The sequence below is a fragment of the Besnoitia besnoiti genome, chromosome IV (genome assembly GCF_002563875.1).
Source record: "Besnoitia besnoiti strain Bb-Ger1 chromosome IV, whole genome shotgun sequence".
NCBI classification, from domain to species: Eukaryota; Apicomplexa; class Conoidasida; order Eucoccidiorida; family Sarcocystidae; genus Besnoitia; species Besnoitia besnoiti.
In genome coordinates, this window is record NC_042359.1 from 794810 (window position 1) to 819742 (window position 24933).

General features: G+C 57.1%; 3 protein-coding genes across 3 annotated transcripts; 2 read left to right on the forward strand and 1 right to left on the reverse strand.

Moving 5' to 3' along the window:
- Positions 1-383: 383 nt before the first annotated feature.
- BESB_052540 (uncharacterized protein) lies at positions 384-12510 on the reverse strand (the record flags this gene model as incomplete). Its single annotated transcript, XM_029363689.1, has 8 exons — positions 384-3900; positions 4161-4521; positions 4854-5093; positions 5384-6251; positions 6518-6819; positions 7121-8358; positions 8956-10208; positions 10588-12510. The coding sequence occupies 8 exons, from the start codon at positions 12508-12510 to the stop codon at positions 384-386; spliced, it is 9702 nt and encodes a 3233-aa protein (XP_029219612.1).
- Positions 12511-16553: 4043 nt separating this feature from the next.
- BESB_052550 (uncharacterized protein) lies at positions 16554-17113 on the forward strand (the record flags this gene model as incomplete). Its single annotated transcript, XM_029363690.1, has 2 exons — positions 16554-16610; positions 16982-17113. The coding sequence occupies 2 exons, from the start codon at positions 16554-16556 to the stop codon at positions 17111-17113; spliced, it is 189 nt and encodes a 62-aa protein (XP_029219613.1).
- A 1098-nt stretch (positions 17114-18211) lies between these two features.
- Positions 18212-23233, forward strand: BESB_052560 (uncharacterized protein; the record flags this gene model as incomplete). Its single annotated transcript, XM_029363691.1, has 8 exons — positions 18212-18254; positions 18396-18547; positions 19274-19386; positions 19841-20078; positions 20520-20588; positions 21708-21780; positions 22470-22535; positions 23163-23233. 8 exons carry the CDS (start codon positions 18212-18214, stop codon positions 23231-23233), a joined length of 825 nt encoding a protein of 274 aa, XP_029219614.1.
- Between the last annotated feature and the right edge of the window lie 1700 nt (positions 23234-24933).

Consider the following 24933-nt stretch of genomic DNA (forward strand, 5'->3'; position numbering starts at 1 on the left):
ACGAGGCCTCCACGCCTTGATAAACGGCCGCGGAAGGGACGAGACTGCGAGCGGCTCGATGCTATCTACGGAAAAGCAAATTACTAGGCACAGATCTGATTCGCCTAGACATTATAGTTCCTAGATTACTGAAGATGACTCCGTTTATGAGATACAGACAACCAAGTTCTTTATGACTGCAGTAAACCACCACCTCACTGGACTGCGTAAGACAGCTAAAAGTGTTGGTAGTACCGTCAACACCCAAACGTGTTGCAGTCCCACTCCGGAACACAACGTGAAATAATGCACAGGCTCTACACGTTCCGGCACGGCTGGCGTCAAGGGAATCCAGCAGGCTTGTGTGCGCGCAGGTTTTCATACAAAAGAGCAATTCACACGGGCTACGTTCGCTGATACTCTGGAGCCGAAGCGCCATCACCCTTCCGCGGTTCTGTCAAGCCTACTTCAGAACGCCCATTCGCAGACGATCGCATCTGATTCTCTTGGGGTTTCGGGGCGTTCTCTGGTTGAACCGAGGAAGGGACATCAGAGAACTCGCAAGCGGAACTTGTCTTGGCGTCGTTGCTCTGGTGCGAGGAAGAGAAACTCGCTCCATTCTGCGAAGAACCGCTTGACCTTCGGTGACTGTGACCGGCTTTCTGTCCGCGCGGTCTCTTCCCGCCGCCCTGGTGAAGCTGGTGACTAAGTCGTTTGTTTTCTTCCTGCGTGTGGCCCCTCCGCGCGCTAACTGCGGCCAGGTTTCTCGGCTCTTTCGCATCCTCTTTGTCACTGCAGTGATTTCGTTTGTTGCGCGCCTCATCTTCTGCGAAGATACGCGCAGAGTCACTTGCGCTACGGCATTTCCCAAACCGCGTGTGCCGGTCCTCTGATGCCACCAACCGCGACTTTGCGACGGTAGGAATCGCAGCGCTTCCTCGTCGCTTTGAGGTGTTACTTCCGTGAGTTGCTTTCTGTGCGCCGACGCCGTCGGCCCTCGAATGCTTCTGGGTTTTCCCTTTCTCCTTCGCAGGGACGCTGCCACGTCTGCCAGGCAGCCGCACTGCGCCGTGTGTTTGCTCTCTGTCTTCTCTCCCGCTTGAGTCTTGGCTTCGAGGGTTGGCCCCTGCGTGGTTCGCTGGCATCTCGGTGGCGGGGTCCTCCTCTTTTGTCGGCGACGAGCTTGCCGAAGAAGGTTGCGAGGAGCCGCGGGTGCCTTCGGCTGGAGAGGCGCAAGAGGCGGCTCCTTCGGGCCTCTCCGCAGCGGCCTTGGACCCTGTGCCTGCGTCGCCGGCTAGCTTCGCTGCCGGCCGCCCTACCGCCTCAGCCGCGACTTCCACTGCAGCCAACTGTCCTACGCTTGCTTCCCTCTCGCCCGCAGCTGGAGCGAGCGAGCCTGGTCGGAGCGAGGAATCTCTCACCCCCTGCGAGTTCCCTTCGAACTCAGCGGGGAGCTTGCCTCGCATGGGAGGCAGCATGCCGGAGGCTCCCGCGAGGAGGCCTTGGAGCGGGGCGCCGGCAGGGAGAGGTGCTCGGTGGTAGGCCCCGGGGTTGGGTTTCTCTGGAAGATGATTAACTTTTTCGATGGACGGGAGAGTCTGCCGTAGAGCGCGTGACGCCTCGTCCTCCGATGCATCCCAGCTGCTTGGCGAGTTCTCAGCGCGCGACCTGGCGCCGAGTCTCTTGCGCTGACGGCGCCAAAGGGGGTGACTCAGCTGGAGAAGCTGAGCCTTGGAGTAAGTCGCCGCCGGCCCTCGCGAAATGTCTCGGGAAAGCGGTGCGAGGGCAGGCGAACTGTCTCGACCCTCGCCTTTTCGCAACCCTTGGCCACAAAGGGGCCCTGACGCCACGTGCGAGTCTTTGCTCGAAGCCCCTCCGCCGTGGCGGGGAACCACAGGTCCTGTCTGAAACGGCGCGACAGGCTTCACAGACTGCCCCGCCTGGGTGCGGGCGGTGAGACGGCAAAGGTGGGCTAGCAAGGTCTCTGGAGACTCTGCAGCCTCGCCGAGGGAGTTGAGGAGAGCAGGAGACAACGAAACACCGCCGCGGGAGAGAGCAAGAAGCGCCATCTGCAGAAAGTGGGACTGGTTTGCAAACGACGAAGGCTTATCGTGCACTTTCGCTGCCGCCGGAACATCGCGCTCTACAGCGTGTGTGCCGCCGCTGGACTGATGTCTGCTGGCGCATCTCTGCAATCCGACAGCTTGGTCACCGCCGCCGGTGCCTAAGCACGGCGCATTCCCCTGCTGCGTTCCAACTCCAGCGCCACGTGCAGCCGCTGCAGATTTCGCTATCGCGCGTGCCGATAGGAGTTCCCTCCCACGAACGAAGTCGGAGGGCCGCTTGGGTTGAGGGATCACCTCTGGGTCGCCGGCAAAGGAGTTGGGCCATGCAGAGCCGAGTGGTCGGTTTTCTGAGACGCCGCTTGCCAGCTGTCTATTCAACGCCTTCGTGAGGAGTGCATCGTGCCCGCGTGGCAGTGCGGCCCTGTCCACTGTCTCCATTATTCGACGCGCGGCGACAGAATTGGTTAGAAGCCTCTCCGTGCTTTTCCCTGTCACGCGTGAAGCACCGGCAGTGTCTGCCGAGGGATGCGGCGCCCCACCGCGAGGCTGTCGCTCGACCCGGGACGCAGCGGGCGCAGCGTGCACGCCAAACGGAGGGCTGGACGTGACGTGGGGAGGCAGGGGCGAAGAGTGCGGATGACGCTCGAGAGCAGACGCCTCCTGCAGCAATGGCCTGTGCTCTCCGTGCTGCTGGAAAGCGTGCATGTGGTGCTGAAGCTGAAGCAACGTGAGGCGCGCCTGCGACAGGGTCGACGACAGCCTTTCGGAGCTGAAGGGAACCGCGTGAGGAGCCTCAGGCGATGCGAGGAGAGTGCCGGGTGCCGTGGCGGTCTTTGCTACGCTTTGGTGCTGCATTCGCTGCTGTTCCGGTGTCCATCTCGAGTTTGCTTCGTGAACACCTCCGTCCGCCAGGTTCACCTCGGGAGGAAGCGACTCAGATGCGCCCGCTTGGATGCCCCATTTCGATGGCTGATTCTTTGCAGCGCTCTGTAGAAAGGCCACTTCTTTCCCTTGCATGCCGGCGACGGTACCACACGCGGGAGAATGGAATGGCAAAACGTACGGAGAAGATTTGAATTCGTGCTTCATCTGAAGCAGACTCAGCCTGCGCATGACGTTCTGCGTCAAGGCTGACTCCGCCGACAGCTTCCCCTCCTGCTGAAGCAAGTCCTCAATCAATGAGTTCGTTCTCACTCGATGCACATCTTCGCGCTCCGGCTCCGTCCAGTGGCGCCCCATGTCCGCCGGGCGCCTTCTACTCAGCCTGCTTAAGAGGCCGAGGGCCTCGGGAGTGTGTGCGTTGACAGTTGAGGCGCCAAGAGCGCCTCGACCCTGCTGTTCGTCGGGCTCGCTTCCGCTCGCCAGTTCCTTCCGCAGCGCAGCCAGAAAGGCCTGCGAGTCTTCTGGAAGAACGAATGGAGCCTGCGAAAGCCGGCGAGGGCGAGTGATCCCCCGCGGAGCGACCGCAGTCTGGAGGCGCTTCTGAAGACTTTGCTCGCGGGGTGCGTCCGGCAGTAGCTTCAGAGTCTGGTCGTCACTCTGGCCAGTCAGAGTGGAAGCCCTCCCCTGCTGTTCGCGCGAGCCAGACAGACCAGGAGCTACAGAATCCAGAAGTTGGCTAGTTCTGTAACCAGGTTCGGTGTTACTCGCATGCAACGCTGAGGAGGCACACGCAGCCTGAAACGGAGAGACCGAGGACGCGAAAGACGCGTTCGCGAGGCTCCGCACTTCGAGCTCACTCGTCACTCCATTGCTTGGGGTAGGTGAACCTGCTGGAGCTTCTGCGACCGCAGAAGTCGCGACAGCGAGACGTGGAACAAAGGGCACAGCGTAAGGGTTCAGCGGCTTCGACCGGCTGCAGAGGAAACAAACACAGATGGTGCGCGTGCACAGCCCGACAGGAGAAACCATATCGGGTACACACGCAGACGCCGGCAGAGCATCAGGCGGATTACGACAGCTACTTCGTCTCTTTGTTGATGACTACGCCGATGAGCATGTCTCACCAGTCGACCCATCGGGGATGCCACGTCCCCCCCGCCCGCCCTGGAGCTTAGACTACAGAGATACGCCACGCGTCGTCTCTGCTCAGCAGAGAATGCTTGGATGTCGCACCTCTTCGTGTTGATGTCAGAGCCATGCAGCTGCTTGTCATTGGTGATTCTCGCACGTGCTGCTTTGCCCGAGAGGCCGGCAGGGCCTTCATGCGGAGCTCCGCTACCGTTGATGCCGCCTTGTGCGCCGGCAGCTGCCGGTGCCTGCGCCAGTCTGGCGACTTCGCCGGGTTCGCACACCCGCGCCACGCCGCAAGAGACGCGTGGTGAGGCGCCCGCTTCTCTAGAGGCCGCCAACGCCTCTGAAGGATTCTCAGCGTGACCAGGAGAGCGGGCCTCTGCGCTGCGGCCCGAGGCCAGCGATCGCCGAAGCGACTCGTGCGCCTGCAACAGCATCTGGAGAACGCCAGCGTCGCCTGGTCCTGTGCGTGGACGAGGCAGGAAGACACAACTGAGCAGGTAGATGACAGCATTTGCAGCGGATTTGCGAGGGAAAAACCACAACCTGGTTGCGCGAAGAGAGCACGGAGGGAAGGCAAGGACGAGAACGAGTTGCCATCGTGGGGTGACCCGCCTCGGAAAGGGACAACGCCGATGTGCACGCCCTGTGTTTATTGGCATTCACACATCTCTTGGACTGCATAGACCGCATCGGGTGCTGAGCCGCTGTTCTTTTCTCGGATTTGAACCGTCTGCTTCACGCTGTGTGCTTCTCATTTTCTTATGTTCCCTGGTTTGTGCCTCGATTTCTCACCAGGGGGCGCGACGCCAGACCGCCACTGCCAGCTGTGCAGCAGCTGATGAGCCAGCTCTCTCGCCTTCTCGTCCTTGTCCTCGGGAAGCTCTCCGGGGCTTGAGGCGCGGTCTTCCTCCGTCGTCTGTTGCTGAAGCCGCGCAGAGGCCGGCAGGATAGTTGAGTCGAGCAGGCCGTCGGGCGCCGGCAGTGGAGCGTGCGCCGGCGATGGAGGCGGTGCCGGACAGGTGTGCTGCTCTTCTGGATATGTTACAGGACAGACACAAGCGAGCCCTAAAGCGCAGAAGACTCACGCGTTGGGCATGTAACTTTGCATACGTAGATGACTCTAAGGCCGGCGAGCAGACGACCGGCGGAGCCGAAGGCGTGCTGGCGACGCCGGTGCAGCGTCACACGCTTGATGGCTGCAAGCTGCCAGGCACTCTTATACGCCCATCAGAAACGCGACTCTTTGCAAGGACAGAGTCAAAATGCTGCGAGACTATAGGCTCGCGCCAGCCATCTACGAAGCGGCCCTGGTGGACACTGACCATCTGCGTCGAAGGCGGAGAGGGGAGGCGCCGGCGCGGCGGGCGATCGGCGAGTGGCGGCTGCCTGAAGCGGCGCACCTTCCGCACTGGAGTCATCGTCGCTTGCTGGAACGGAGGCGTTTGGCGCACGTGGACTCAACGCCCCGCTGCCTCCAGAAAAGGGGCGGTCTGCTTTCGCGGCCGCTGGGCCGAGGGAGCGGGCGGCCTCGGGCAAGCCATTCAACTTGGCGAGTTGTTGCAGAAGGAGAAGGCCTTGCGAGCGAAGTGCCGCGAGTCCGGTTGTCTTTGTTGGGGTGCCACTCGCGGCGCGGGCTCCAGGAATCGGGTTTCCAGGCCGGTTGCTCAAACACTCAGCGGCTCTTGTGCGGTCTTCGCGGTCAGAGCTTGCTCTGCTTGACGCCAGCGAGGTAGACGCGAGTCTGTCGTCGCGCAGCTGCCCCTTTTCGCGTTGGCTGTCTCTGCTGCTGCTGTCGACGCACGCAGGCCCAGCTGCATGTGCGCGGGGTGCTTCAGAGCTCGCGGCTGCGCGGGACAGGAGACGAAGCCCTTCCGACGCCAGCGCCTCATTAGTGAGTAGCGTAGCCGCCAGGGCCACGGGCCCTGGAGCGCCCGCACTCTGCGGAGGGCTCAGCTCCTTCGCCGGCGCGCTGGGCAGCAGCGAAGACAGGTGAGACTGTGGGAGGGTTTCCTGCGCCCATCGCGGGACTTGCTTACGAAACAGTTCTGGAGCGGCATCTTCTGTCGGCCGTTCGGGAGCGGTCGCTGCGCCTGGAGCGGTCCGATACGCGGCCGAACGAACTGAAGCACGACGACGCGACGAGCGAAGCGTCAGCAGGCGCCCGATCGCCTTCACGGCAATCGCCGTTGCCTGAGGAGTCACACCGCAGACAGATCAAGGCGCCGCCACCGGCTCGCCCGGGGTACTCACACGGACTGACCCCGTCCACTGGGAAGTTCCTCTGCATCAAGAGGCTTCCTAGCCCCCCGCCCCCCCCCTGCCCTCCATGGGCCTTTCTACCACCCGCGCGCGACGACGTGCATCGAGCAACGAATGAGCTCACGTTTGCTTGGGAAAACAACATCCAAAGCGTCAATATCTAGACGTCCAGAGAAGTGTTTCGTCGCGGTCCCTACCTCCACAATTTCCTGGTCAGCGCCGCTTGCCGCATCTAGCGCGGCGTGCGGAGGGAGAAGCGCGCCACCCGCAGCCCCTCGCTTGCACTCGTCGAGAGGGGCAGGCTGGTCAGCCTCGAGACGCCCATGCGCTAGCTCAGAGCTGCCCTCTGCAGTCCCTGGGCCGGAGCCGGCGCGAGAAGCCCGCGTCGGAGCCGCAGGGGTCTGCAGATCCCGGTATGGAGCCTGGGAGGATGCTGAGAGGCCTGAAGAGGCCACGACAGCAACACAGGCCGAGCGTGAGTTCTCCAGCGGAGCCGGGCCTGAACGAACAAGCCACAAGCAGTTACTCCAGAGCTCCTAGTTGCCTTCCCGGCGAGCGATCCCAAGGCGAGGCAAAGCCTGCCCGTTCACGTGAACCTGGGCCTCCCCGTCAAGAGGCCTCTCTTTTCCGTTCACATAAACCTTCGTGTACTGCGTCCTACAAACTTAGGAACACGAGCGCGGCAGGAGTCTGCTTGATGAAGGCTATCAGGCTGCGCGTGGGAAGCACGCTAAATGCTCGGAGTATTTACGCAAATCGGGGCCTCTCCCTAGTCATGCGAGTGCCTGCGGAGCCCTTACTATGTCGTAGAGCCTCTTGGAGCGCAGAGTCTCTGCGGAGCCCGGTGCGGTCCTCTTCTGCTTTCTTTTCTTCCTCCGCATCGTGACGGTGGCGGGCGAGCAGCTGCAGAAGCGTTTGCTGCAAAGGCATATGCTTTGCCAAGTTGCTGTTGGACGTCAAGGACGGAGCCAGAAGAGTGCGTACAGTGCCGAGAAGCGCGTGTTTTTGCGCGCCGCGTTGTGTCACGCTTGGCTCTTCTTTCAGCCAATTCACAGCCGCCTGCGTGCCGATAGTAGCCTCCGGGGACCTGTGGACATTTTCGGATCCTGCTTCGTCCTTCCTGTCCTTGCTGTCCTCGGCCGCTTGCCAGCGAGACTGGAAGCCCTGCGCGCCTCTCCTCCCTTCCGCAGTGCTGGGCTTCTCATCAGACGACTGCGTAGCCTGGCTTTTCTTCCACTCGAGCACAGCCGCCACCGCGGCGGCAAGGGCCGCGACGGATGCACTGGACGAAGTGGGACTTTCGTCAACGCCTGAGGAAAGCCCAGCATTTGCCGCAGAGGCCCGCGAAGTGGATTTCTGTTTCCCGGTCTTGCCGGTCGACGCAGTCTCGAGGGTTCGCGGCGTCGGACCCTCTGCCGCACACCCCGACTTGCAGTCAACGCCGAAACGCTGGTCAGCAGCCGCCGCTGTCGAGGCGTGGGGGTCCTCGGGCAAGGCATGTCCTCCAAGCAGGAGCTTCAGCTGCTGCAGCAGCGCCGAGGCGTCGACAGGATTGAGACAGAGGCTAGCGACGGCTTGAGCGTAGTGCAGGTGCTCCAGTACCGGGGCCCGCGGGGCGGCAGACAGGGCGGAGCCTTGGGGGCGGGCCCCCGTAGATGCGCCAGCGGCTTTTGTCTGAAGCGGCATCTGGTGAAGATGTGCGTCCGGAGCTTGTCGCGTTCTGCATTCGGCTGTGTTCGCCTTCTCCAGGCCTGCCACGTCTTGCGCTTGAAAGCCTCGCTCCGGTGTGCCGTTGAGGCCTCTGGCTGGGTTTCCGGCCGAGAGACGACACAGCTGATAAAGAGTCTCCGCAAGCTCACCACGACCGAACGCAGACGCTTGTTGGGCGCCGGGAGCGTATCTAGCCTGGCGGCCTCGCACAGCACTCTCTGCGGCTTGCTCGGCGTTGCCTAGCAGCGCGCTGCGCAAGCGCAACACAGACGGCCACCGCAGATTGTCAGCAACAATATCAGGAGACGTTCGCAAGGCGTGGGCTACACTGAAACGCGATCCCAGCAGGACGCCGAACGAAAAACTTGACTCGTTTCTAAGGAGCACGAGAACGCGAAGCAGGGATACGCATCTGCATCCAAAAGGGATGTTAGGATGATCCTGGGAGAGAGACACAGGCTAGCAAACAAAACTGATGTCACGCAGTTACTTAGAGACGGACTTGGAACGAGCTCTATCACTCCGACGTTGAGGCATGCTGCGGCACCAGGTGTGCAGGTCGGCTAAATCGTGAAGAGGGCAACGGACAGGAGGAAGTCGTCAGACGGTTACGCGTGAGCGGCCGCGCGCAAGTCATGCGGAAGACGTAGCGAAGCATTAGTGACAAAGCAGCAACGCACGCCTAAATATTGCGGAGAGGCGAAGGCCTCCGAGCCGAAAAGACAGGTACGCTAGCCATCCACGAAGCGCATGCGGGCTTCATTTGAAGCACCGATCGCCGCTGCATTTGATGCACACTTCCGAACTGAAGAGCGAATTCAGCGACAACTGGGCTGAGGAACTCTGTTTCCGCAGGAGACACAAGCCTGCTGTGTCCCTCGGACATCCTCGGGACGAAACGCAGCTGGCTTTCGAGTGTTCTTACTTTGTTTGCCTTGCCGAGTGGGCGCTCGCCTCCCGTCGTGAACCTCCTTCGCCTTCACTACGGTGGTCAGCAGCCTGAGATCCTCTGCACCCGGCAACGTCTAGCAGCGTTCCTTCGTCTTCCGCATCGGAGACCGACATCATTCGGGGCATTCGGGGCAGGTCTCCCAGGCCTCTCTGAACCCACAAAGACGACGATGCCCACTCGCTGTCACCCTCTCTCCGCAGCGGACCTCCAGTCCCGTTCCTCGAGAGGATGGCTTGCCGACCTGCAGACAGCGAAACGGGCACCCTATGCATGCCTAGCTCGGCGCATGAATGCACACTTTCTTCAGGAGTCTCGGCTGCCTGTGGGCACGCCTGAGAATCGTCCATGTCCTCGGTGGCAGTCTGGCTGCTTCCAAGAAAGACGACGGGGCACGGGGGACGCTGGACTGGAGCCGCCCGTGACGGCGGGGGGTGCCTCTCGACGTGCGAGAGCCGACAGGGGAGGTGTGAGGAGTCTTCGCCTCCGCGGCTACTCCCTTCTCCGCCCTGTCCCTCAACCGATGCTCGTCCGGGCAAAAAGTTATCCGGCGGTAGCCCCCGCTGTGCGACGCCTCTGCAGTAGACACCTGAGGTCCCTCCCGCTGTGGCTTGGGTCTCGAACGCAAAGGCGTTCTGTGCTGCCTCTGCCAGTTGACGCTCTGCCTGCGCCTGGCGCTGCTTGCGCTCCACAGCAGCACTCAGCGCTGCGGCCGCGACAGCTGCCAGGCGGTGGCGAGATGCGTCGACAGGGTCCTGCGGAGAAATGCGAGCGATGGGCGCACTCTCGTAGTGCCGCCGTTCGTCTTCGGTTGCACTCTTCAGTGGCTGACCAGCTTCGTGCGAGGCTGCTGGCGGCGCCGAGTCGAGCAAAGATGCTGTCGTCACTTCGTTGCTGTCGACCGACGGCCAAGGCGTGCTCGACCCTCCACGGGACTGAGGAGCCTGGCCGCCGCGGAGGGCCTGATTACTCGGCGTTTGACGCTGCGCGGCTGCTGAGAGCACCGCGCCGCTCGAAGGAGTAGGGGCGGCTTGACTGTGAACGCTGCCAGCCGCGGCAGCCGCTCCGGTCTCCTCCCGTGCCTGTACGTCGGTGGAGAGCGTCTCCGAGGGCGATGCAGATGTGTGGAGGCCTTGCGCATGCGCCGCTGTGGATGCCCTGGCGTCTGCGGGATTTACCGGACAACTGCCATCCGTTTCTCGCCTCACTGACAGTTCGTCGTGTGAAGCCTGCAATCGTATATCGAAACAAAAAACGTTGCAGCTAACGTGCGTGAACTCAGATTGACCGCTACTTCGTCGGTGCTGTCTCTCCTGCACTCACTTGCGCGCTGAACAAGAGAGTGCAGGCGACCCACTGCCGACTAAGCTCCTGCCTACAGAGAAGGCGACTAGGTTTGAACGCTGTCTCGGGGACACCACTAGGATAGAACCTTCTGCCACGACACATAATCGTAGCTGATTCTACACCGCAACGCGCAGAAAGGAACTGGCTACATAACGGCTGTGGCGCACGCACAGCATCAGGCAGGGTATCGGTTCCCCATGTCATGTGAGGCGTCGCATTGGGAGTGGAGTCTTTGTGATATGTGGGTGGGAAGAGACTCACCTGAAGGCCCGCTGTGGCGCGAAGGACGGCTGCCAGATTGGTAAAGCGTTGGGCGCAGCCGCGGGAGCAGCGCGCGTCGTGTATAGCGCTGTCCGGCGTGTCTTGGTTCGCTTTCGCCCGTCCCCGTGCCTCTTGCTGGCTCTCGCTGAGTTGTTTCAGGGCCTCAGTGGAGGGCGTCGACGTCGGCGCCGAGCCAGCGCGAAGGCCCATCACCGTGTTTGACCCAGCGATTTGGTTCGTCTCCGCGGCTGCACACGTCTCAGAGACGCGACCCTCCCCAGGCGCTTGATCGGGCTCTGTGCCATTCTGCTTGGAATTTGCTTGGTCCGTGCGCCCCTGGGGATCTGTGGTCTCCGTGAAGGCCCGCCGCTCAGGTCCAGGCTCCTGACTGAACGGCGGCGACCCCGACACTGCAGGCGCGGCTCGCTCTGACCCCCCTGCCAGGCTGTTGATGTCTGAGGCCCGCGGGGCTCCCTGATTCAGCGCCTGCAATTGAAGGCCGGACACGGCTCGTGCGATACTGGGGCTTACAGAGGCGGACGGTGGCCCAGAGACAGAAGCCAGCAGCGCCGACGGCCGGAAGTTGTAGAATTGGAGCAGCTTCAAACTCTCATACACGACTGCTGCTGGGAGGTCATGGGCTGGCGTCGCAAGGCCAGGAGGGGGACCTTCCTCTGCTCTCTCGGTGAGCGCAGGAGACTCGGAGTTTCGCCGACGGAGGCGCACTAACAACTCTAACCCGCAGGAACCTTTGATCAGAACGGCCGAACAGTTTCCAGGTGCCACAGAAGAAACAGTCTCCTCGTTTGTGACGCCACACGAGAGAGGAGGCACGGTCGCAGAGACAGAGGGGAGAGACATGTCGGTCCCTTTCCACTGTGCTGCACCAGGGTAGTCCAGGGGCGTAGCGCCAGGCGAGGATTTGCGTCGCGCCCCAGTGTGCGAAGTCGACGGTGTGGTGTGACAGGAGGGCGAAGCAGAATGCTCAGCGCCCGTCCGCAGAGGAGACGGCTCAGGGGGACATGCCGGAGATGAGGATGGCACTTGCGTACTTTTCACCACATCTAAGAAGGAACACGCCTTTTCTTTATCTACCGAGTCGCCTACATTCGACGCCAAATCCTGCTGCTGTTGGTCGGCGGAAGCTGAGATGTCAGCGGAAGTGTGTGTGTGTGGCGCCCCTGCAGGCGGCCCTCCTTGACGGGCGCTCGTCAGCGCTACTGCTCGGTCGCCCGAAGGGTTGGGGGTTTTCGTCTTTTCGTCCCCATTTTCTGCAGGGACGTACTGCTGCTGGAGTATGTCTGTTGCGGAGGTTGCAGAGTCCAACAACTCTACTTGTGGGGGACCTAGAAAGGTGACGCTCTGAGCAGTCAGCGCAAACTCGCCGCAGCCTGTAGATCCATTCGACGTGCTGTCGAGGGTCGCCAACCGTACAGACATCAGAGCTTCCTCAGATGTCGTCTTGAGAGGGATGCACAAAATCGCTGAGACGGATTCGAACCCGCGCGCTGCACACCCGTCCGCCAATGGTGAGACGCCATTTGAAGCGGGGGGCGTGGTGGCTAGGCACGATGCGTCATGTTGGGAGTCTTGCCTCGATGACTCGGAGTGAGGCTGCACTGAGCGGGAAGACGCGGGAGCCTCTGGCGGGTGGGAGGAAGGAGGAGGCGACTGTTGGCGAAGAGAGTTCAAGGTGGAAGATTGGGAAGGGGCGGATGCGAGAGCGGATGACCCAGTCGTCGACGACGCGATAGCTGATGCATTTCGCACGTCAACGCACAGTTTGAGACCGGTAGTGTGGAGTTGGTAGAGAAGGTCTAAGGCGGTAAACGGGTCCCCACCGTCCTTCTTGCCGCCTTCAGGACTGTCATTCGCACCATGTATTCCCGCATCGGTGCGGTGTGGGGCTCGCGGAGACAACATGGTGGCGCAGCTGTGTTACACAAAACACCCGATACGCACGATTCACACGGAAGTTGATGCAGAAAAACAAACGAGTAGGAGTCGGAGGCCAGCAAGGGCTGTCGAAGCTCCCCGTGATCGAAGGCAGGAATGTTTCTACACTGGCCTTCGGTGCGCAAGTTGCAGTTCTTAGGAGGTTTCTCGAAAGTGACAGTGCAGGCGTCCGCTGCGTCTGAAGACAGCGCAAGTCCACGATGAAGCTCTTTCAGTCGACGAAGGCGTCCTAATTAACATGCTACTAGACTGGTTTTGTTATCTTTTCTGGAAGGCCGCCAGCACCCTCAAGGCACGTGATGGAAGGCAGACTGCCGCCCGGAGGCGCTGCTTGGAATAGTCACGCAGATCAAGTGCTGCCACCAGACGTTGGGTGCACAAAGGCTGCCACAAAAATTATATGAAGAGGGTCTGCATAGCAGATTTGTGTTGTACGGACACCACGGTCAGGCCACTGCGCTCCACAAAGGAGAATGGTTTCTTACGCGACGAACAACGGCACGAGTTTCGAGTGAACAAGCCAAAGTCCTCGCGTGCCGTTGTTTCATTTTCTGGGTACGGAACAAACTAGACTTGAATGCGGATCTGTCTTTTGGCCGGAGAGAATGGCACCGAGTCAGGTCCAGAGCAGATGAGAGAAATAGGCTTGCGGGAGTCTTCCTTTATGGCACTTGGAATCACGTTTTTGGCCTGTTAGAATCCTTCTGTCACCCAGTTGTCAAAGGTTAAACTGCACCTTGGTCGAACGATGCAGGTGCGGTGAGCAGAGACGGTTGTATGGAAAGAAAGATGAGTGAAATAAGCGCCGAAGCTTTATTGAGATCCACAACGGGCCGAAAAAGAACACTGGATCTCGATGCGTCGACCTGGCTCTTTCTGGCAGCCACTTTTCTTGAAGGGTGCAAAAGGTGTTCTACTAACGTTCGCGGCACCGTCTCATTCAACGCTCTGTAACACGACGCCAAAAAGTTGGTGGGAAGACGGGGTCGTTAGGGAGCAAGTAACTTTTATGAGAAGACAGATCTTGAGCGATATGTACGATGCTGCACGAACTCTCGAAAGAAAATGAAGAACAAGCGGAACTAAAGGTTCTGGGCTCAACGCGAGTCGCCCGGTTTTGAGACAACGCAGTGCAATGGAGACAGCAGTGTGTGGGCTCCAACATGACGGTAGACCGGCGTGCCGACAGACAACACATACCACCAGGCAATGCCAGTTTATGTGGTGGTATGTAGTTTCACTAAAGGTAACTAAACAATGCGAAATGTTCGGAAAACGAAACAAGGGAGTGACGGTGGTCCTCGTTTTCGGCGTAGGCGAAAACGTGTGCTGGGGCGACAACTTAAAAAACAAGGATTGGGACGCAGGTGACCCCGGCACGGACTGCGCGTGTCTCCACTTGGTGTATGAGACTGTAAGCCGACGAAGAAAAGGTTAGGTGAGTTTTGCATGAATATATAAATTTTTTACAAAAATGCGAGAACTGGACACTTCACTCGCGGCCACGTTTCATCCAGAGGTGCAGGGAAAGCGGATTTATTTGAGCCTTCCCCACAAATGGTCAGTTAACATCGGTTTAGACGGTCACAACAGTGCCGATCTGCCAACCAAATTGTTTGATACACAACAATTGAGTTGGTCATTATGCAAGCAGTCTTCGTAGAAGGCATCTAGGGAGGACCTCGATGGCTGTTGAGGAATTTCGGCCTTCGTGCCGTGGAACGGCGTGTCTGACGCCAGCATGCCCAGTTTTTCTCCATATAGAGAGATTGACGGAAGCACACCACAGCGCTGCTGATGAGCTGCTGTCTAAAGGGGGTGACAACATGTCTGACTTTGGTGACTGTACAGAGCCGCGGTAAGGACGCCACGCCGACTCAGACGTGCAGACGCTTGATCAGCTGGCGTCGCAGGGATAGACAGGCTGCACGTCGCGATTGCAGCCGAAAAGGGGAGACACATGAAGTACAGGGGCAACCGGATATGGGAGAAAAAGAGGCAAAAAGTACGGTGCACGGCTCTGCTATCCTGCATGCTCCTGCCGTGCCTGTCTACACTCGCATATGTTTTCAGGCTGCATGGCATCCTCATCGAGTAGGGACTCACGGCCGACGCACGCAAAACGAACTGGCTCAGAAAAACAGCATACCTTGTTATCGCCTGCAGGCGAGACAGAACAGAATTGTTAGGCTTGGTTGAGGACTACTCTGGATATTTCGGAATGCTTTCAGTAAATTCCCGTCTGAACACAGAGCAAATCTCGGTTTTTTCTACCGTTTCTTATTCCTTTTGGTTGCCAAATGTGGCAGTGCGCGGTTCCGGTTGTCGACAAGGACTGGTAGTGTTTGGGAAAACGGTCGCCGAACACGACACAAACGCCATAGGATTGGCATAATCAAATCACTAAGAGAATCGCAACGTTGGCTAACGCGGATCTTTCTGGCAAAGAGCTGTGGCTAAGTTATGCAGAAACAAAATGTATTGAGGTAAGCGAATGGCGCATTTCTCTCGTCGGCGGCATCAAAGATACGGGGTTTCTATTTAATGCCTACCAAAGCGGCACCATGGACACCGGCGGGGCTGAGTTCCACAGCTAGTATGGCTCCAGATCATCCGTTGAACTGCACTTAAATGTTCTATCAGGGCACGGCTACATCGAGCCGCTCTCAACACATATCAGCTCTCGCATGCGTTGGGCTTTTACTGCGTTTGCTCGGTTTCAGTTGTCGCCGTCCGATCTTTGGTATGACTCTGTTGTACACATGGGCGGTTCGGAAAGGCTGCACAGCGATCAACCTTGCTTCGGAAAGTGAATTGTTGCAGAGCATCGGAAGTACACCACGAGGTTCCAAATCTGCAAAACGAAAGTCTCTTCTAGAGGTTAAAGATTCTTGCAGCGCAGATCGCCTGCTTTTCGATGCACTGCCCGGGCTCCACGCATTACGGGTGCTCTTGCGTTCGTGTTGAGCGCGGAGTCCGAATCAGACATCTGTCGACAACGCTGGCCTGTCTAAATTTCCGCTTTTCACAGGCCTTGCGGGAGGCGGGACTTTTTGTGCAGTTGGTTAATAGCATCCGCTCTTCACATCGTCTTTCCTAGCAGCTGAGTGGGCCCCACGTTGGCATTTCTCGAGGAATCAGATAAGAGAACGAAGCCTGCCCAATGTCGCATCTTCCACAAAATATATAGATCACAAACGATGTCGGCAAGCTCATCAAACGAAAACGGGAACCGCTGAAAGTGTTAACACCATCTGGATTTCTCTTCAAGCGGCAACTGCGACTTCGAATTCACACCCCTGGAGACAGCAGATGGGGGCGTATGCATCTTATTTTTGCCCTTGCCGACGCGCGGAACTTACTGCTGCGTTCGATAACGGCTCGCTCCCTTATACCGCCAGATTGCTTGAAATGAAATATCTCTCGAGCAGAAGCCAGATGACTGTTGCCTCATGCCCTATCGTGTCGGGCGCAGTAATCGATAGCTGCCCTGAAGCTTTCTCACTCCAGGCTCGGTTTGCTATCTTGGCAGGAGACACTTGTGCACGCTTTTCGAAACTCCCTAAGAACGGAAAAATCCGGATACACGTGGGGGGCACAGGGTCGGGAACATGTCGCCAGATGCGCAGGGGGCACCACGGTTCAAGGCGGAAGTTACGCTCCACGAGCGTTGCGTTACCAGACGCTATCAGCGAATAGCGGTTCGGAAGCCCTTCTGAGCCCGTGGACTCGTGTGACTCCTTTCTCTCGAGGCTACCTCCATACTACTCCTCTAGAGGCAAGGCCTCACGTGACACGGGCATGGTACGCGCGAAATCAACTGCTCTGGTGCTCGAGCAGTTCAATCGTACCTGCTACCCAACGCCCCGATTGGCGAGTCTGAAGCTCAACGTCCTAGAGATCGTGCGAAAGCGTCTTCGGCTCCGAATCCTCAAGCATGCGAAGCAGGTGCCACTGTGTTTCGAACACGCCCCTAGAGAAACTGCTTTGAGCCTCGCACTTAAGCGGAGATGACAGAAACAAATAGTCAGGGCGGGGAGGCCGATGTCTCTACAAAACAGCTTAAGGTACGATTTGATGGTAAAAACGATGAAAGCATTAGTACGCCCCTGAAGAGAGTCTGGCTGGGCATCTGTAAGCACACCTATGCGGCGAAACGCAAGCCAGAGGGCAGGTTCACAAGGCCGCACATTCCACTACTGTGAAGCAGTTCATAAGCGGGTATCTAGTTCTGGTTGTATTAAACAGAAATTGTGCCGCTTGTTCACGGCTTAGACATACAAAAAAGCAACATCCCTGCCGAGAGATTACAGCGGCTTGCTCAGGCAGTGTGGCGAGAGGCGGGACTGTGTATGTTTATGCCAATGAGCAAGCCTCACACTGATTCCTCAGAATGCTCCGTGTGATCCATACCTTGTTGCTCCTCTAACTCCATCAGGTTGGGATTCGCTTGCAAGGGGCAGGGAGTACGGCCGCACCAGAGCCGCTCTATGAAGTCGATCCTGCGGAGCCCGGGCTACTCTGGTTGGCAGAACCCGAACCGCCTGCTAACGACAGGCCCTATGTGTGAGTAAATTTTGGACGACCCACGCGAAGAAAGCTCTTGAGGTCCCCATGCTTTCGTCATGCTTTTCCACAGAAGGAGGATGGACGCCACTCGTTCGCTATTTTCAGACTACAAACTACCGCAACACTTCTGCTCGAATGCAGACGGTCTGCTTCAAAATGTTGTGCTGCTCGTCGTGGCTCACCGCCCGCGCGAGGTCGCTGGAGCATCGAGAGATTCGTTGTTCGTATCCGGACAGTCGCAACCGCGTTCATTATTGCCGTGATCTACTCTAGCAAGCGCATGCGACCTTTACTGCGAACAAAGGAATCTTGCGCAACCGGCGGAAGTATTGGCCGCTCTGCAGTTCAGCGGCAGAGCGGCTAATACTATTGCCCTCTGAAGAGGCGCGGGAAACCGAAATGGACACACACTCACAGCTGCGTTACAAAAACACGAATGCAGGGACGCCGCTTAAGAGGGGAATTCGTGTTCGCTGCTTCAGGCACGACAGGAATCGGACATGCAAACGTCACATATCAGCGTGGAGGCAGCCTTTTATGGCCATGTTCTTTCTCGATATTAGCTCAATACTTTTGTTCACCATGAACGAGCCATAGAGAAATCATCTATCGACGAAACGGGAAGGCATCGTGGACATAGAGAAACTAACAACAGTTTTGTTGTCGTTTCTAGCCATCCCAGGGGGACCACGTGGAGATGGATAGTCTGTGAGTTCTGTGCCGTGGCTGTATGTAGTGTCGACAGAGTCTTCCCGGCGGAAGCAACGCACGAGCAGGTCTTTCGCGAATTTGCAGCGCCCCTAGTGGATCGCGTCTTAGGTTAGGCTTCTTGTGGGACGTGGTAACGAAAAACACTCGACCTGTTACGCCTCTCCAGTGTTTTACAGACTGTACGCCCTCCACTGCCCGCTTAGGGGCACTTGATGCAACACGATTTAGTCTCTCCAACCGCCTCGCTGTCCGCACCGCTAGAAATCCGCACCGCTAGTTATCCAAAACTATAGATAAACGACTTGCTGCATATTAGCCGAGCCACACAGGTAAGAATGTCTTGGCAAAGGTAGGACAAGCTTTGTGCAGAGCACTGTGTGCGGCGGGAATGTCGGCTACTTCACTTTCTACAGAGCCTGAATTCGCCGCTTGTGAGAGGACAAAACACACAAACAGTACACGGCAAAACCAAGCTGCGTTCTGGATATCAAGAGTGAACGCGCCTCTTGCAGACGGCGTCACTGTTTGCGTCGTATTTTCGCTTGTCCGTCTGTCGTATTTTGCCTGCACAGGCGGAGAGCATGCATCCTTTGTAGTTTACGGGCCCGGCCGCAGCGAAACATCTTCGCTGTTCGGAGGCACTGGATCGGGTGCCCAAGACGGAATCTTGTTTTTGGCTGTTGAAGATTTGTTCTCGAAACTCTTGCTGAAGCAGCTCTCTGGAGTAAGCGCTTCTTTCGTACGACAGCATTCGGGTTACTCGTGCCTCGGGGTGGAGGCGAGTCTGGACATGGCGCCTCGAAACGGGACTGGCATGACCAGGCGCTCTTTCCCATGCTAGAATTGTTCCGCCGGCCCAGCAGTTGCACGAAGCGCTACCCAGTGTAACATGATCATCTGCATGAAAAAACACTTGTTCGCTGGGGAGCAGTCCTTGTTACTAAACAGCGGACGAGCCAGGAACGTGATCCGTGTATTCCGCACACGATCACATAGGGAGGCGACTACGAAAGTTACGAGTCAACCAGGAATGCTTAGAATAAGTCTATCAGGAAATCTCTGCCCTGGCATAGTGCCTGCAGGACATTGCAGCCGCGTGCGAATTTGTGGAAGTCGCGGGCAAACAGATAATTGATCTCTCACGCCACTACGTAAAGAACCATAAGGCAAGCGGTGAGCGTCATTGCAGCGGAACCGCTTACCGAGACCTGGCAAGATAGCAATGCCGCAGCCGGGGGTTTTGCAGATCGATCGACACTAAGAAGGTCTGCCATCTGCTTTTCCCGCTGGCATTCGCAGAGCAACAGGGGCCTGTGAATAAGAACAAAGTTATTCAGAAAAAAGCTAGCCTACAGCAGGCGACAGCAGAGGGATACGTAAGTCAGGCCTTCAGCTCGCGAATACGCAACAGTGCAGGCATCCCAAGAGACTCTCTGGCGTTGCATTGCAGTTGCGAGGTCCGATAGCTGCCGAGGCATACAGGGCGTCAATGCGGCGCATTCTTTGCCACTTCAGGCGAGCGTCGAAGGGGTGCTTCCCGTTCTATTATCCTCAGCAGAAGAGGTAGGACCTTCGTGTTGAGGTGGCGCTCTCGACAAAGCTGAGATCGCTTGTTTCGCGTGCATTTCGTCAATGGGGCTCCAAACCTTTCTCGGGATACGTGTGCAGTCTTGCTGATAACCAGCAGACGTTTGAGAGTACCCTAAACCTAGCCACCGCGCCTGGAGGAGGCGTGGTCACTTGGCCACAGAATCGGCTTCATTGTTCTGGGGGAAATGTCGACGTCTGTGTGCGTAGGTCGTGGCGCTCTTCAACACAGGCATGAAGTCGAGAAAAAGCGAGAGACACAGGACATTGGTAGCGTCCCCCGATTGTCAGTTGCTCTTCTCGCTCTATTTTCTTAAAAATCCCGAACAGTAAGGGCATCACCTTATGAATACAGGGCTTGGGTTAAAATAATTCAGCTTGATTCCCTGACATGTATGCGCTCGCGCAATGCTCTATGTGATTTCTGCAGGGTCACCAAAGACGCACAGTGCGTAACTGGGCGGCTCACGTTCCTCGACATCGGCGCCAACAGTGCCAGTGTTGTCAAACGTCACGGGAGTTGCCTGGAAGCGGATCGAGGAGCTGTGTCTCCTCCTGACGCACTTGCGCGTGCGATATTTCGAGCTGTAGTGGATTCTGATCCTGCACATTCTCCTCGGTTGCCGCGAGAGCCTCGCGGAAACGCCAAGTTCGCTCGCATCATTCAAGTACGGCTCATGGCATCGTCAGAGTGGATGCGTTGACGGCATTTATAAGCAGAGGCCCTGGACGTATGGTGGCACTCCGAATCACGAGTCCCGTTGCAAACCGAGCACACCTCCGTAGTCAGAGAATATCACGTCATTACCCCCGGTAGTCGGCGATAACCTACACGCATTCCTTTAACCGTCTCATCAGTGAGAAGGCGGAGGAAAGACAGGGGCTGACTGTGGTGCTGGTTGTAACTTGACGTTGCACGCTCAGGCCGAAAGTACAATTCCTCCTTCAGCTATATAGTCACGATTATGTGCTGGTGGGAGAAGTAAATACATTTCTGTGGCTCTACGGGTGCGTGGCAGCAACCTGGATTAGGTATACTTCTGCTCCTACGCAGTAACAACAGTGAACTGATACTAAGGCGTGTGTGCGTCCGTTCAACGTGTGTTCAGAACATTCTTGAGGTATCTTCACTTACGAGTCTGTTGGTCTGCATCAACCCTACTCCCGGGGGCTATGAGGTACGACGGCAAACAACCACCTATTGCCGCCTTCCACCGAGACTCACACAAACTGCTTATGCCCGTACGTGTCATGAGCTATCTCATGTTCGAGTACATGCCGGACGTCGGCAGTCTGCGCAGTTTTAATGGAAGCCGCTGCAGCAGGTGGTCTATGGACAATGCCCTCGACGAGAAAGCTACGAGACACATGGCAGCAGTTGCCAGAGTCAGCTATGGCACTGTGTGGGCTTTTTCTGCTGTTGACACACAAATAGCAAGCAACTGGGGAGAGATGTTGCTTTTGCCGCTTGAGATGCAGAGCTCTGCAGCTTTCGTTGAGTTCGCCGCCCAGTGCGCCGCTAGGCACCGCAATTCGCTGCCTGGCCAGCGTGGCGCTCAAGGCGCTGAACCGCGACAGGGCGGCAGCGAGTCTGAGTTCATCAGTTTGACTGAGCATGCTGACGCTTACGCGCCAGTCGCAAGTCCCGAGGGCACCTCAGGGAAACAGTTTCACAGGCCGAAAGTCAAAGCTGCTCAGGTGCCTACCGCACTTCTAACCTTCCACTTTGCTTCGCGAGTTGGCTGTCGCCTGAGCAGCCATGCATTTTGGGTTCGATTCCATGATGAGCCGCCCCAGCAACCGACCGCAACCTTTCATAGGCCAGGCTGCGCTGCTACTTCCGATGGCGGCCTCACAGCGCACCATTTCTCACTGCAGCTCCCCCAACATGGGCAAGCTCCCAAGCCGCTGTAACTGGTCAAGAAATCCACTGCCACCTAGTGATCACCACCAACCGTGGCTCGGCTACGCCCTCGAACGCACCAATTGCTGTACCGGAGCTATACTGTTACCATCTGATCCCGTCTCTGTAATGGTGCTCAGTGTCTAATCCGCGTGACATCTTAGGGCGAGTGGGCGCAGAACCTTCGCGACCAAGTGGAGAAGAAACGCGAGGACCTTTGTCGCAAGCATGCGGAGTTGCTGCAACTAAGAGAGAATGCTGCGAAAGGCGAGCGACCGAAACATCTCTGTTATATGACGCTGAAACAAAGAGTGAAGGCGTTTGCTGGACTACAAAGAGGCGCTAGCCCGAAAACTTCGCCTGTGCGTGTGCACGCTTTGCAGATCGCGTGCAGGCAGCACAACAGGCGTGCGACGAGCTAACGCAAGAGATGTTTGAGGCCAAAGAAGCGGCGAAGAACAGGGTAGGTTCGCGATGGGTCTCCATCGTCATAGTGCTACAAAGAGAATAACAGTATTCTCTTGTCTTCTGGCATATGAGCCTTTTCACTGGCACTCTGAGGTCCTCAATTTATTGCTCGTTGGAGATTTCCCAGCCCCAGTGAGCACGCTTCCGCAAGGTGAAGCCCCATGTTTCGCAGTACTCTACAAAAGATAACAGCGGCGGAGCATGCGCGCAGCGAAAGGCTGGTGGCGCCAAATCTATCCTCATCGCCTTTGTTCGTCATTGTTTGTGAAGCGGACACAGGCGCTGGAGATATTACCTGCGTCGATGAGTACAATGCGCTGTAGCCACACGGCAACTCTTCCGTTCCAGCAACACAGTAACTCTAGCTCAGAATCGCTCGTGCTACGTCAGGTGTACGTGCCCCTAACATACGGGTTTCTCTAGGAAAACTCAATTTCCAAGACCATCACTCTCCGAAGGGCCAATATTGAAAAGTTACAGAAAGAACACGAGGAGACTGTCCACAATGGGAACGGCATGCTGGTTGAAGCCCTCAAGGAAGCATCAGATTCGTCAGCAAAGCGAGTACCCACTTCGTATGGATACGCCTCGAAGCTCAAGCTTTCTGAACTGTCTGGTCCATATGTGTCGAGAGGGCGCTACCGATATCTTATAGTCTATACACTGGTGTTTACGCGGCCATGTGCAGGCGGCACACAGCGATCATCGCAGGCTCCGCAACATCTGTTTCCCATGGCAAACGCGACCGAAATAAGTGCGCTATTGTTTCTTTCCCGTTGGCATCGACTGACGCCCCGTTGGGGCAATTTGGGCCACGCCCGTGGCGCTTTTGCCGCTTGTCGTCGTACTCGTATAGTAGATTAATGCGTGGTGGTACACTCACTGGTCATGGCCAATTCCTTCGTGCAATGCATCAGCGTACACCTGTGTAGCTGCTACACTCGTCCTCAGTGGAGCGACGGCATTCCTTTTCTTTGAGCGTTTTTGCTTCAGCGCAGGCGAAGCGCTGGCATCCCGGATCCAGCAAGCGTACGAGACAGTGAAACAGAAGGAAGAAATGCGGCGCGAGTGAGTTAAACTCGGACTATGGCGCAGCCCGGTTTTTCGGTCTGCCAACAGCGGAATGGCGACGCAGGTCTTCCAGTGAAAATCACCGTTAACCCCTTCGAATCTCGGAAATGCGGAAGTGGGAATTGGGGTAAAGTGGCTGAACTTCGGTTGCAAGTGTGCGGCACTTCAGATGACTCTCTCCTCATGCTCGGCTCGGTAGCAGTTTGCAGCATCGGGTAAAGGCCTATCTGCGCTGGACGAGCCCAAGACCTGCCACGTACTGGCCGTCTGGGTTGTTTCCCTGCATGTCTGTTCTGCTGCATCTTTTCAGGATTAGAGAGAGAGCTGATCACGACTTGCACACGCACAGGGAGGCGTTCGAAAGAGCTGAAAACCGATTAAAACGTCACTACAGCGATCTCGTCTCGCTGATTGAGTAAGCAACGTCGTAACTCTACCGCTGGAGGAGAAGCAGGCACCACCAATATGGGCCACGTTTTACTAGCGCCTCGCACTGACTCGTCATCTGAATGGAGTTTGCCTCTCGTACTGCTTCAGAAAAGCAATCGACGAAGAATTTGGTGCGCTCGCTGCAGTCTTCCATGATTTCAAAGCGTGCGCGGGCGCACTCGTAGATCAAGGCTGGAGCAAGATTGAGCATGCAACGGGGCATATAAATGATCTTGCCTCGTGCTGCAATCATCTTGCAAAGACCATTCACGAATGTGAAGAAGGCCGTTTTAGCGTAACCATACATGTAAGTTTTTTCCGATTATCTCTCTGCGCAAGTATCATGCCGGGCATCGACAATATGAATGCAGAGATGCAGTGTAGAGGCATACGTAATACGAATATGAGGTGCTCCTCTGTCATTGCCAGGGCGACATGAGGAAGTTCAACATTTGTCAGCATAAAATACGCTCACCGCCTCCGCGTCTTAACGAAAATCTCTCTTTACCCCGGATGCGTAAGATAGCGCCCGTTGATGATGATGCACCTACGCAGTGCCCAGGTCGTGTCACAAGGCGATCGGAACAAAACGCCAATATATCTCGAGAAATGAACAGCGTATGGCACAGCCGAAGAGAGCTCATCAGTGATACAAAACCATGGAGGGGGCGACCTTGTGCGCTCCGCAGAGAGTCGACAAGGCTGGGGGTTGCTCCTCGTGTTAACGCAGGTCGCATGTCTATGTTCGCATGTGGGCGCACAAGTGCTTTTCGTTCGTGCCTGCAAGATATCATGAGATGTGTATAATGGTACACGTCTTCCTCGATACATAGTCTGATTCTGACTCGTGTTCCCAGCGGCGAGGATGAACGAGAACCTCGACACAATGCGTTCCATATCCGTAAGGACCCGTGTCGGGCTGCTTGGCGTGCGGCATGATTAGAAGCTTTGTAGGAGGCATCCGGGCACGGCTAAGTAGGCTTCCTGACTCGAGGCAGACTGAGTATGCCGCGTACAGTAGTGAGAAACAGGCAGAATATCTCTGCGCACGCATGAATCAGGTAGCATTGGCAGTGCCGGTGGTAATCCGAACTATTGTTGCTACTGTAGATGTCGAACCGTGCTTCACACAGGCTGACTACTCCCATGTTATCGATACACTAGACAGATCTCAACTGGAAGACCTTGCTATGGTAAGTCAGTCACGCCCTATGAAGGGCGTCCATTTTGCAGTGGGATGCCTCCATGTCTGGGAGCGTAGGAAGGAGTGGGAACTATCATGGGACCAGTTCCAGCCTCGCGCAGACGAGCATTATGAAGACCGCCTCCTACGTGCACTGCCTTCCCTCCTAGCACCTAGCGGCAATGAGCCCTCGTTGAGTTTACCAGGGGGATGGAAAGCACTCTATTTATACAGCCTCCGTTCACAGCCTTCACGCCTTGCGCTCAGGACCTCCGCCGTATCAGACTGGAACGAGACGATTTTTTCACGGGAACTAAAGGCGCCTCATCCGCAAATAAGAGCCGGGAGCTGAGGCACTGAGACCAGCTAGTCTAGTTGGTAGCGTTGCGCGTTCCTGGCATCTTTGGAGCTATGTTCTCTACCACAGTCCAGATGCCCGCGAAGCTATCTTCTTCACCGCGCGGGTTCT